We start from the raw sequence: 13,027 nt of genomic DNA, 5'->3' as shown, positions 1-13,027 counted from the left end.
CACGTGTTTATTCAATGAATTAAACCATGAAACCTAAAAGAATGAGAGGTCGCGGGAGCCGAACACCCCCCCCCCTTAAATGCCATGTTTAAAGCATATGAAACCATTAGTAGAAGCGGAGCGGTGGTGAAATATTATAACTGCGGGATCGGCGAATTTCCCTCCGTGTAGATTGGAACTGACGTAATGTTGTTGTTTTTTCCTTCTCCAACTTCGCCGTCTGAACAAGAAACCGCACCGTTCAGGCAACGGTGTGATTCTCGCGGTACTTAAAACCCCCACACCTTCTGTCCCGAATCAAGTCAACACGCTTCATCTTGCAGCTGGGCTCTTTTAAGTTAGCAGATCACGTGTATCTCAAAGCGCAGCGATATAGATTACAGCAGATTTGGGATAGGATTGAGGGTGGGGTGGTGGGTAGGGGTTTTTATAAGAATCGCCACCCCCCACCCCAGTAAACTCGCGGAAAGGATTTGAGGGGCTTATTCAACCCAGCAATGAGTTATTCGGAGGGGAGCTGCAGCGATCTCAGAGGAAGCGGAAGGGAAACAAGATTTGAGCCACCTGGCCGCTACGTGCGCGGCCGAAAAGGGGGAAAACTCGCTCTCTTCTCTCCGGCGGGCCAGGGAGCGGCTCGTTGCGAGGACTCCGCCAATGGAAAGAGGCCGCCAACCTGACTGTAACAATCCAAGAAGTGGCGGAAAAACCTGCCACGAGGCCTTCCACGCTGACCGAGCCGAAGGCGGTCTTGGGGAACGAGAGCAGTCTCCGCCTGAGGAGATTCCTGAAGCGGGCCGCAGGGCTATTGGCACAAACTTTCTATACAGTGTTTATACCGCTTCCGGCAGAGAAATCCCGGCGCCTGAAGCATTTTATATTCTCTCTTCCTTTCACTCCGCTCCCCCCAAGCCCTCCCCCCCGACGACTTCCCCCTTTCCCCTTTTCCCGTTTTTGTTAAATTAGCGATCCTTAGGACTGCTTAGGAAGCGAAGCACTGAGGTTTTCCCCTCGCCTCCCCATGTTTATGCTACGTCTTGGGAAGAGCTGCTCTACCTCCTCTTCGGTTTAGCGCCGGTATTTGACAGTCTTGCCCTCCCTCCCCCCAAAGCCGTTAGCCAGCCGGCCAGCCTGCAGGAGAGGAGGGGAGGGGCACTTCTGGCTCCTCTCCCGCTTAGTCAGGGCCGGGAGGTGGGGGAGGGCACACCTCGTGGCGGAGGCGGCAGCAGCAGTTTGTGCCAAGCACCAGTTGAAGAACAAAGAAGGAAGAAGCGGCGAGAGGGCCACTCTCAAGTTACTTTCTGCACCAGCCAGCCCCGTCCATCCCGCACGCCAGACGCTGCCTTTGCAAAAGACTGCTTGGAGGCTGCCTTCTCCGCTCTTTTCTTTCCCCCACCCTTCTTTTTTTCCCCCCTTTTCCAAAGTTTCTTTCGACCCTTTTCTCCCCTCTTCGCAATAGAAGGAGGGGGGCATCTTCCACGAGAAGGCGGGAAGGCACCGAAATGAAAACTCAGAAAAGTAAGTAGGTTTGTCCTGCTCTGAGGCGTCTCTCTCTCTCTCGGCTTCGGCAGCGGCTCCAAGTGAAAAAGAAGGAGCCCTCGCTTGCCTACCTCGTGGCGTTGCTAAACAATTGCGTGCGTGTGGCTTGGGTGTACGCAACTCTAAGAGAGTAGGGGGCTGTAGAAGAGATTGGGACTTCTGCCCCTCCATTTCTTTGAAAAAGCCGGGCCTCTTTGTACAGCGTTAACGCGAAGTTGAGGAGGGGGTGGGCAGGTGAGGGGGCTTCCCCCTTCGGACAAAACATGAACTGCTGGCGCCCTGTCAAACACAAGTCTCCCAACGGCCTGGTTTGTGTCCGAACGAAGTTTTCTCTCCCGGACCCGCTCACGACTCTTTCTCGAAGCCTGCTTTTTTCGCCTTTTCTATTCCGTCCTTCTATTAAAAGCGCGAGCTTTATTGAGCAAGGCGGCATCTGAAAACAAATTCTTAGACTAGCAACAGCGTGTGCTTGAAGTAGTTTCTTTGTTTGCGCTTGTCGGATAGGGAGGGGGCAGAGGGGCAGGGGTGGAGCCTTTGCAAAAATCGGTTAAGAAAGCCTGGAGAGCGGATCTCCCATGCTTAAGACTCTGGACATGTAAAAAAAAAAAAAAAAAAAAAATGCCGCTTATATTTTAAGAGGACACAAAAGCAAGTTTATAGGCTATTTCCAGATGCAAGCCTGGGCTACCCAAGATAATTGAAAATCACTTTAAAGAAACCTGGACATGGTGAAATGTCTTGTAGGCATTACTGGTTTTGTGAATTTAGCAGCATAGTTTTGGTCATGTTTCTTTCGTAATTTGCCCCATTGAGTTAGAGTTTCTTACCTGTGTATACTACCTGTAGTTTATGTTACAATAGTAGCTGCATATACACTCTGGAAAAAAGAAGAGAAAAGTCAGTGGCTTAGAGTTAGGTATTTAAATGGAAAGACACAATGTAACTCCTGTTTTAACAATTTAGGCTTTGTGTGTGGTTGTGAAACTTATTTTTGCTTTTGAAATGCATCTAAAACTTTTCATGCAACTCTCTCGTGTAGTGACGTGTAACTACCAAATATAAAAGGAACGTGAGCTAACAAGTTAGTTAGAATCATTAAATGGTAACAGTATGTGCTCCAACAATACCATGGCATACCTCTGAAGTTAACAAATATAATTGCTTTTGAACTTTGTACAAAAATATTTGTAACATTACTGGGCAAAAAAAATCCAGACTGGATAATTTGTATAGTTATTTTTGTAACTGCTGCTGTGCTCTCTTTATTTTGAACAATGGGGATGAGCTGATTTCCTTCCTGCTGATCCATTGTTCCAAGATTTTGGGGAAGGGAATGGGTGGGATGTGAAATGCTCTGTTTTGTGCATGTGTGTTTAAATCTGGAGTTTCTGTCTTGTCAACTTTAAGCATGCTGCCTGTTCCATCTGGCCAGACAATGTTTAATAAAAACTTTTAACACATTAAGTGCATGAAAGAAAGTGGAAGGAGTTGAGGAGTGGAAGAATTGATCAAAAAGCATGAGGAAAAGTTTTTATGAAATATAAAAGAGATCAGAATAAAACATTTTGAAAAGTTGGATGGTTGATGGTGCTTGTGGTCTAGAAGTCTAAAATTTTATTTGTGCTGTAATCTAAAGATTTGTATAATTTTATATGAATGTATTTTTTCTATTGGTGATGTAAGTTTCTGTGGTCAGTAATATGCAAAAGGTTAAAAATATTAAAGGTGGGATAGATGAGTTAGTAGACTTCAAATTTCACTGACGGTTTCACTGACCAGTGAAAGTGGTCTTAAAAACATCTATTAACTGCACAGTATACTATACTTATGTATGCTTACACAAATTGTGATAAATCTGGCATTACCATTGTTTTGTGAAAGCATACACTGTGAGTTACATGTGACTAAGCTTTAGCATAATGATTATGTGTATCTCTGGGATTTATTTCCTCTTACTTCATGTCCAAAAATTTCTCCTTTGTCACTACAACTTGGGATCATACTTAATCTATTTTTTTTGCCTATGCTAAAAGTTTTCTATTTTAAAATATGGTGAGATTTCATTCTATAATGAAAAACATGTTGATTTTTGAAGAACTATATTCCTATTCAAATCTCTAAACTATCTTCTCTAACTTTTAAAGAGTTAGATACATGTCCTTTCTACAATAAAGATCACAGATAGGGTGTTATAACTTTCTGGCCAAAATGAACTTGGAAGGATTATATGCTTGTAATTATTAGAAAGTTAGTTCTAGGAAAGTTCTTATTTTTTTCAAGTAATATTTATTATCTTAGCAGTTAATAACTTTTGTGTCAGTCTCAAGTCTGCTATTTTTCTTTGTAATTTTGTTTTTCTTGCATTGAAAGTCAATACAACATGTGTACTTAAAGTTTTCAAATTAGGAATAATTTGAAGCTTATATTTTTAAATTCTGCAGGTGTTTTCTGGAAAATTACTGAGCTGCTCTGCAAAGCAGCTTGATAAGAGTTTCACACACAAAGAGATTTGTGGAGAAAGCAGTTTTGTACATTGCTTATGGTACAAAGTGAATTTATGTGATATAAGGCATTTTGAAAATTTATCAAAGCATCTGGTATCTACCACTTTCCCATCTAATATTTTTCCCCCACAGAATAGTTCCACTATTTCATAAGGTTAAATTTTTCAGTAGGTTTGTCATTTCCTTAATATGCAAAAATTAAGGAATTAATATTCTTACCATGCATAGTTTACAGATGTGGGCAGGGCTTAGGAAGTAATTTCATGTTAACTTTTTGGCCACAAAGGAGCAAACAGGTAAATAATTTACACATAAAAGGTATTTGTCCTTGTTTAAATGTATTTAGACAAGCTGTCATACTGTACATGTCTTTAAAGGAGTTTTTCAAATTGAGTCCTGCACTATGAGATGAAAATCAACTGTGCCCATAAACTTTGGACAAAGTGACCTTATAATGTACCTGCAAATTATAACTGTGGTTTTGGGTTTGTTTTGTTAGACAAATAGTATTGTTAAAACTATTGTCTTCAGAAGAATAAATGACTACTGAACATTAAAGTTATTTCAACAACACAGACAAAACTCTTGTGTGTGTGTGTGTGTGTGTGTGTGTATAGACACATACATATACATACATACATACATACATACATTAGTATGTTGTACAATGTTAAATTGGTGTTAGCTAAATATTTCTCAGCCCTCAGATGAATTTAAAATAAGCTATTTTTTTTTTAAATTGACGCTTTGGTTACATTATGACCAACTAAGTCATGTGAAAATTGTAATCTGTTATGTTCAAACACCAAATTAATATTTCTCCCTGCAAGAATTTTGTAAAGAAACTAATAACAAAACACTGAGACAGGCAGCCTAGTCAGACCACCTTTTAACTGTTCCTTGTTAAAACAGGAAATGCAGAGCACAGACTGATTACAGGCTAGCTTTGGTTTTCCCTTGTTAGTAATCAGCACAAACGCTCCAATGTAAACACTGCCATGGCAGCACCAATGTGGCCTTTGCTCTAATAAAAAAATCAGCTAGACTATTTTGCATCTAATGCTCCCTGTAGTTTCCTGTAACTGCAGCTTCTGCACAAATTCAGGGTCTCTTTCCTGGCAGTTCAAAGAGTTAAATGCTCCTTTATTGAAATCTCATTATCTCTCTCTCCCCCCCCCCCAAAGTTGCATAGCATTTTTCTCCTGTTTAGCCTAAACCTGTTTTGTATCATTAACCTCTTAGCAGAGGGAACATGTCACAATAAGTAAGCAGATCAAAGGCCACTCAGTACTGCAGGTTTGTTCTTGTTTTAATTTTTATTTATACTGTCAGGAGCTTTACCAGTTCTTCTTTTTTTATGTTTATAGGGTGAGGAGGAGATCAACTTTTATATTTTGTTTTGAAGGGACCAGAATAAATTTTCTAGCTTTTGAACACTTTTTATTTCAAGTTTCAAACGTGTTAGTTTCATTTCTTTACTTTTAAGGTAATCTTCTGTTCCAGGTAGCTGAAATAGTTTGGCTTGATTGCTTTTCTCAGCATTTTGGTGTCAATCTTCTGTAATATATTAGGGTCCGTTGACTTGCTTTTTATTATATCCCTGAATGAATTCCCATTTTTTATCTGTGTATGGAAAGAGCAATGACTAAAGGTCCATGAATCAGACTATTATATGGAAAGTAGGATCCCAAATGCATCCGGACAGGAGGGAACTACTACAACAATAAGCTGTCAATATTATAAACTATCTGGCAGCACAGTACGAAAGTGTTTTTAAAAGGAATATTCCATTCTGTTGACACATTACTATGGTTTCTATAAGGCAGTGGTTCTCAACCTTTCTAATGCTGCGACCCCATAATACAGTTCCCCATGTTGTGGTGACCCCCAACCACTTATACATCACCGGGTGCCAGGGGCGTGACCAAAGAAAAGGGGGAAAAAATGGCAGACAGCCTTGTTTGGCGACCCCCGTGAAATGGTCCCGACCCACAGGTTGAGAACCACTGCTATAAGGTATAAACTACGTTTTTATATTACTTTCTGGTATCAAAAGTTTTAGCAAATAGAAATATACTACCGATTATCAGACTGAAACCTAGGCTATTTATGGTTGGAAGAGCACTGATGAAAAAAAAATCTGGCCTTGTATAGTTCAAACATTAGTTGAATGCCCGCCCCCCCTTTTTTACGTTCCATTCATGGGAAGACCTCTGTCACAAAACCCTCTATTGAAAGAGACCATATGAATGTGCTAACGTACTATAAATTATATCAAACACAATGAAAAGAGACCCCAGATTTCATATATTACGGTCACATGATGCACTGGATCACAAACTGGCTAACCACAAGCCTGTTGGATGAACCCAGCTCTTGTGTCTAGGTATACTGGGTGATCTCAGAAATGTTGATTAGTTGATTAAACCAGGTTTAAATCAGCAATGGTTAAGAAAGTTTTGTAAACATCACCACACCCCTTTACTGAATATGCTAGATAAATATCTGGAAATGCAAATAAACCAATCAACGTCTACAGTAAATGTCTGGGGCCTTTCCCTTTGCTTTCCAACTTGTCACCAATCCCTTCTCAACTGATGGTTCATTTATGGTGCAGGACACTTTGTTAATCTCTGTATTCTCTTCAGGATAAATGGTCCAACAGTTAGCTTTATAATTGTATTTAGAGAACACTGACCTATTGTATTGTAATCACCTGGTTTACTGACACACTAGTGACACAGCATGACCAAAATTAGATCTTGAGCCCCGATACAATTGAACACCAGAAATCTCATTCTTAGCCCTGCACATGATCTGTTATGCTGACATTGGTAGATACAAATGCATTTCTTATTTACCTTGAAAAGTTTCTTTTTTATTGAACAGTATCTCTTAGAAGGTATAATAACAAATTGGGTTACCAGAGTTTGTGTTCATAAATAACTCTGGAAGTTGCTAGGAAAAAAGTATCCACCGATAAACAATGAGCGCAATTTTCCCATCAATGTGTTTTATGCTTAAGAAAGCCACAATTGTTATCCCTCACCATCAGACATTCTGAAAAGATACAGGACCCTTGCTAGAACAAGCAAAGGAAAGAAAGTGTGCAGAATGTGGCTTCCGGAACAATATCCAATCCTTTAATTGCAGCTCCAGTCTAGATCATGTGACTGGAATGGAGGATGGAAAGGATTTAGAACGGAGGTGACGATAACCTAATTTCTTGCCTAACTGCTTCTTCCATTAGGGATGCATTGGAATAAGTTTTCTGTATTTATTTTTTTTAATCCACAACTCTGAGCCTGATGTGGTCCATTTTGAAATATAATCTTTCTTTTGCCAGCTCTATAACAAATTTGATCAACTTTGCTTAGTTTTCAAATTTATACTGGGGGATAAATTACATATTTTTTTCCCAATCTTACTTTGGAACAAGAAAGAATAAAAGGTGGCAGCGCAAAAGAACAATCAAGCCCTTCTCACGTTGTTGAATTAAATAACTTTACAACCAGTGTCCACTAAATCACATTTAGTGTCTTTTAGTCATCTGATTGCCATTACAGTTCCTATGTGTTGTCCTGTGCCTGACCTGTTGCTCTCTCTCAGTATTGCAGAGTAGAAAGATTGGAGAGGAAACTTTACAAGAAAAAAAGAAGGTACACAGTGGGGGGTGTGTACCATTTGTTCAGTGTGCTCATGGTTGCCAAGGCCAGCATCTTGCTTTCTATGTGTATTCCCCATTGTGTGCCTGCTTACTCTCTTGTAATGCCTTCCTCTCCATTGTATGTAAATTACATTAAATTGAAACATTAATTTCCTTCTTGCTAATTATATCAGGGGTGAGCATTCCCAGAGCTTGAGAAGTGGTTAGGAAGCAAACAAAGTCAAAGTTTGTCTTGTCAGTTTCAAGCCAGCTATCCCAGCACCAGTGGGGTGAACATTTCAAAGGACTGGGGAGTGGGAGAATGGACAGCACATTTGTGGTCATATGAGTTTTCATTTAGTAACTGCCTCACTTAGCAATGGGGGTTGCTGGTCCCAATTATGGTTGCTAAATGAGGATTATCTGTAGTACCTATAGAAAGGCTAGACAAAAAACTTCATTCTAATGTAGACAAACCACCTTTCTTGAGGACTTCAGGGAGAAGATGAAGGAAATGTGGATATCATTCTGAGGCATAATTTATCATTTTCTCATGAATTTTTTCTCAGTATAGTGCTAAATGCTAATTTGAAAGTACAGTTGTAGAAGTAGATTGACATTTCTATTCATAAATGAGATTGTGATACTCCATGCAAAATGTTAACTGTTTTGCATGAAGTCTCATATATAGCTATTATTGGGCTTAATTTTAGTATGTCTTCTAATTACCAGGTTATTATTCTTAGATGACTTAATGTTAGAATATTTATATAAAGTCAGTGTAATGAAGAGCAGCAATTTAAAAAGGTCAGCTGTGAATGGGAAACAGCTGATGTTCCGGAAAAAATTGAGTGCGATTTTTTTCATTCTGTGGGTTTATTTTTATTATTCTCATAGACTGTGAGAGTGGTTTGTGTGCTGCCTCCGCCCCCCCCCCTCTATATATACACGCTAATTTTGGGGGGATTGCTAATATAATTAAATAAGCACAATTTAGTGCTGTAAGTGAATTAGCTCTGAAAAACTGTTCTAAGTTAGTAAAAAGTGGTAGAGTTGGTTTTGAAGAAAATTGGCCATATGCATATCCACATTGTTGGCCAATAATTGGTGTGGTTCTCCAAATAAAGCAAATCATTGTATGTATACAGACAGATACCCAAGTTGCCCAGATTTTCAGAATGAAAGATACTAGGACTTTCTGCCTAATCCTCATTGGTGCATATTACCACATTTTATTGCAAAGGATGGTGATAACGTGTTTGAGTAGAGAAATGCAGAATTAGAAGAGACAGCATCACACCTGCCTTTTCATGTGCATCATAGGTGCTGCTGCAATATCAGGCAGTGAGACGGAAGATGATGATAGCATGGATGTGCCCCTGGATCTCTCTTCTTCTGCCTGCTCAATCAAGAGAAGGAGACGGGGTAACTTGCCCAAAGAATCGGTGCAGATTCTTCGGGACTGGCTGTATGAGCACCGTTACAACGCTTATCCTTCTGAACAAGAGAAAGCACTATTGTCAAGACGGACGCATCTTTCCACACTGCAGGTATGTAAGCATGTCCTAGTGAAGCTTAAGGCAGTAACGGCAAGTTCGTTTAACCTGATGAATACTATGTATTTTGCTTTTAAGAAAATTAATATTCAGTGTTCTATTGACTACTAGCTTCCACTTTCCTTAAAAAATGTCTTGATATTTGATTGACAAAGGTGCTATTTCAGCCTGGGTTTTGCTGTAGACCCACAAAGTTCATAGCTTAAGTGGCATGGATGCTTCCTTACCCAGGAATAACCTTTTGGTCAGTGCCTAAAATAAGTATGAAGAATGTTCAGTGCCCATCTGTGCCTTTTATTAGGACAATTTAAGCTTCAAGCTTGATGAGAAATCTTGATTTACATGAGGCAAGCACATGCAGTAATAGTGATGGAAAGAATGTGAATTTCGGTTTTTCCAAATCTTCTGGATGTAGTACCTTTGAAACTCAGTGCCCTTTCTTACTGAAATACTTCTTTCTGCATAATTAGAAATCAGTTCATGTCTAATTGTCAGCACCCTGATTTATCTAAGAATGCAAATTATTGGTTTTTGTTCCAAATTCTGAAAAAAGTGTACAATTCTGAGTATGTAAATTAAGTGTTGATTTGCTTGCTCCTTCAACCAGTAAAAAAGATGAATGTGTAATAATTCTCTATCTAAGTTTTACTTGCTTTGTAAATATATATGTAGTTGCACTTTCTAATATTTGAAATAAGGTTTGCAGCAATATTTGAAATAATCTAAGTGTATTAATTTAAAGATATGAAGCTTTTTCAAGACCAGAAAGCTTATTATTAATTTTAAATCATACAGGGGAGGAGGGTATGGAAACATAAAAGAAAAATTTCAAATACTCCTTTTGTTTGTGGGATTTTAAACATAATGTTCTTCAATCCATTAACTCCCTGATTTATTTTTTAAATAATACATTGTGTGTGCAGAATTTGTAACAGGTGATGAGTCTATTTGTATTTTTGGAGTGTGTCACTTCAGTCTATTTCATGGGCTTTGTTGTAAATGTTGTTTTGACAGGTTGGCTCAGACTAATTGGTATTATTTCTTTGTAGGTATCCCACACAGTTTCTTTGTAAGGAGAAACAGTTCTTGTACAGTAAACAAAAAAGGACTGTTGGACTTTCTTTTATTGCCCAGGAAACTGGCTTGATACTCAAACAAGGGTAAACTTGGTGAGGTAATCCCTCTTTTGCCTGTTGACATAGTCAGTTGAACAAGGCAAATCAGTAACTCCTTTAGGGAGGAGTTACTGTTTCAGAGGAAAATATTTTCCTGTTGTTAATTAACCTAACTGTAATGAATTGGATTACTCTTTGTTCATTACTCAAAGATTACTCTTTGTTCATTACATATATTCAGACTTAAAACCAAACTTAAGGCTTTACCCAATGCAATATTTGGGTTTTCTGCTGAGAGGAAGGGCTGGCCAAACCAAGAAAGACTCTTTAGGATGTGTCAAAACTTGTTTGCCAGCCTTTTTTTTTGATCACATTTAGGAATCTAGCTTTAAGGGATTTAGGCATTTAGCTGAACTGCTTCATGCAAGACATAATTGGAATTGAATGAAGGTAAGAATGAAAGTGTCATTGTATTCTCAGGTCTGCAACTGGTTCATCAATGCACGGCGCAGACTTTTGCCTGACATGTTGAGGAAGGATGGGAAGGACCCAAATCAATTTACTATCTCACGAAGAGGGACCAAGGTAATTGATGGCCACCTAGCAGAATTTTCCAGCTCAAAAAACTGCATTCCCCTGATGGAGAGCTCCTTTTTCTCTGCTAGCCCAGGATCAAACAAGACTTGTAATGCTCCTTCTCCAGGATCTCTTCTGGCTCGTCCCTCGGTAATTTGTCATACCACCGTAACTGCACTGAAAGATGTCCCTTTCCATTTCAATCATCTCACTGGTACAGGTCAGACCACAGATGATCTTCAGTGGGCTTCACCTACCAGCTTTACAGACAACTCTCTCCTATTGCACGAGGATAAGTTGGGACCTAGTTCAAATGCACAAAGTGGGCTTTTCAACACTCCTCCTCCAACTCCCCCAGATCTCAATCAGGACTTCAGTGGATTTCAGCTCCTGGTGGATGTTGCACTGAAACGGGCAGCAGAGATGGAATTGCAGGCAAAACTCATGGCATAAATTGTTCTTCATATTTTCTCTCCCCCAACAGGGATGTAATAGAAAGATGTGACAATTGTTTCAATGATATCAAGGATTTAACTGCATTATTTGTTCTAATTAATCTTATTTGCACAAGGGATTGCTGAAATGAAGCTTCCTATCCCTGTAATGGTCTTCAGTGGATTCCAGTCATTCCAAGGTTATAAACTTAAAGCTACTGTAGAAGCAAATTCCTACTTTTAAAGTTTCTTAGTAGATTTTTTTTTCATAATGTGAGATGGTTCCCAAGATCATGTGATTTTGTTTTGTTTTCATTATTTGTCTCTTTCAGACTGTGCAATATTTAGTAACAAGATTAGTATTCATATCATTCCCATGTGGAACAAAATATACCAACAGGCTGTCTTAAAAAAATTCAGATTTTAAAACAAGTTTGGATTTGAATGATTATACTTTTTCATAATGTAATAAAATATTTTCTTTAATAGTTGATTTACACTGAGTATTTTGTTTAACTAGTGTTTCAAAAGATAGCAAATTTGCATTGTAACATGGAGACATTCAGTTCTTTTAACACTATATTTTTTTAAAAAAATTGTACTCCTGATTATAAGTTGCTGGCAATGAAACATGCTGTTAGATTTATATGAGCTTAATGTATTTCCTTTAGTACAGTTTATGGCATATTCTTGCTTGTAGACAGTTCTGCTTAAACAAGTAAGCATTTAAATGCAAGTTCCTTGTTTATTCAAAAATAAGTGATTCCATTGTCTTATTGATTAATCACTGGTTATTTCAGTATGGTTTGTTAAGATTCTGTTTTCCAAAATGCCTTATAGGAAATCCATATTTATCTGAAAACTGAATTTAAGATGACCCTGCCCCAAAGGATTATTAAACACATACTTTTTTTTTCATTCTCTAAGGATATTAGCCATTCTCAAGTGGGACCCGGATTTTTGCCTCCAAATACACACAGATGGTCACATGTTAAATCTGGTTTTTATTTCAGAGTGCAGCAATGTGATCTGAAAATGGACAACTGCCCTTTGCTGTGGTCAGGTCACTTTCTGGTTTTCATACATCTCACCATCATGTTTAATCTCTGCAGAAATGTTGAAATAATCCACTCAAGGTCTATTTGGGCTTTGGGGATTGTTTGAGGATTTCCCCAGTCTGCTTTCTTGCATGTCTCACTAATCTTGGGAACATGAAAATGGTGAGGAAGTTGAATGGAATTTTTCCAAATTTCTGTCCTCCATTGCAGGACCTAGCAAGTTCCTTGATTCTTTCTGTAGAGCAGACATGTCAAACACAAGGCCCACAAAGTGGTTTCTTGTGGCCCGCAAAGCCATCCTAGAAACAGGGAATGGCCCCCACTGCCTTGGCCCTGGCCCAGGCCGGTCGGCTGGCCAGGAGCCAATGTACAATTTTGTGATGGCCATCTATGCTGAAACGCATTCAGTCTCCCTCTGACTTTGCCCTGGTACCCATCATGAACAACCTGGCTAAGGAGAGCAAGTACAGCAGCAGCAGCCTTGATGAGGAGGTAAGTGCAGCTGGGCGCCCCCTTGGGGAAGTGGGGCTGGGCTTGATGCCATGGGTGCTCGAGAGCCAGGCTGGGCATTTGACCTCTGCTGCTCAGGGCTCCGGGCAGCC

General features: G+C 39.4%; 1 protein-coding gene across 1 annotated transcript; it reads left to right on the top strand.

Moving 5' to 3' along the window:
• The first annotated feature begins 377 nt into the window (after window positions 1–377).
• TGIF1 (TGFB induced factor homeobox 1) lies at window positions 378–11,860 on the top strand. The gene is made up of 3 exons (XM_039351021.1): window positions 378–1,515; window positions 9,010–9,236; window positions 10,838–11,860. The coding sequence occupies exons 1-3, from the start codon at window positions 1,500–1,502 to the stop codon at window positions 11,384–11,386; spliced, it is 792 nt and encodes a 263-aa protein (XP_039206955.1). The 5' UTR covers window positions 378–1,499; the 3' UTR covers window positions 11,387–11,860.
• Window positions 11,861–13,027: the final 1,167 nt, after the last annotated feature.

The sequence above is a fragment of the Crotalus tigris genome, unplaced genomic scaffold (genome assembly GCF_016545835.1).
Source record: "Crotalus tigris isolate CLP2741 ecotype Arizona unplaced genomic scaffold, ASM1654583v1 scf7180000018368.3068619, whole genome shotgun sequence".
Taxonomy (NCBI): domain Eukaryota; kingdom Metazoa; phylum Chordata; class Lepidosauria; order Squamata; family Viperidae; genus Crotalus; species Crotalus tigris.
Note: the sequence above shows the minus strand (reverse complement) of the source record. Positions and strands in the feature narration are given on the sequence as shown.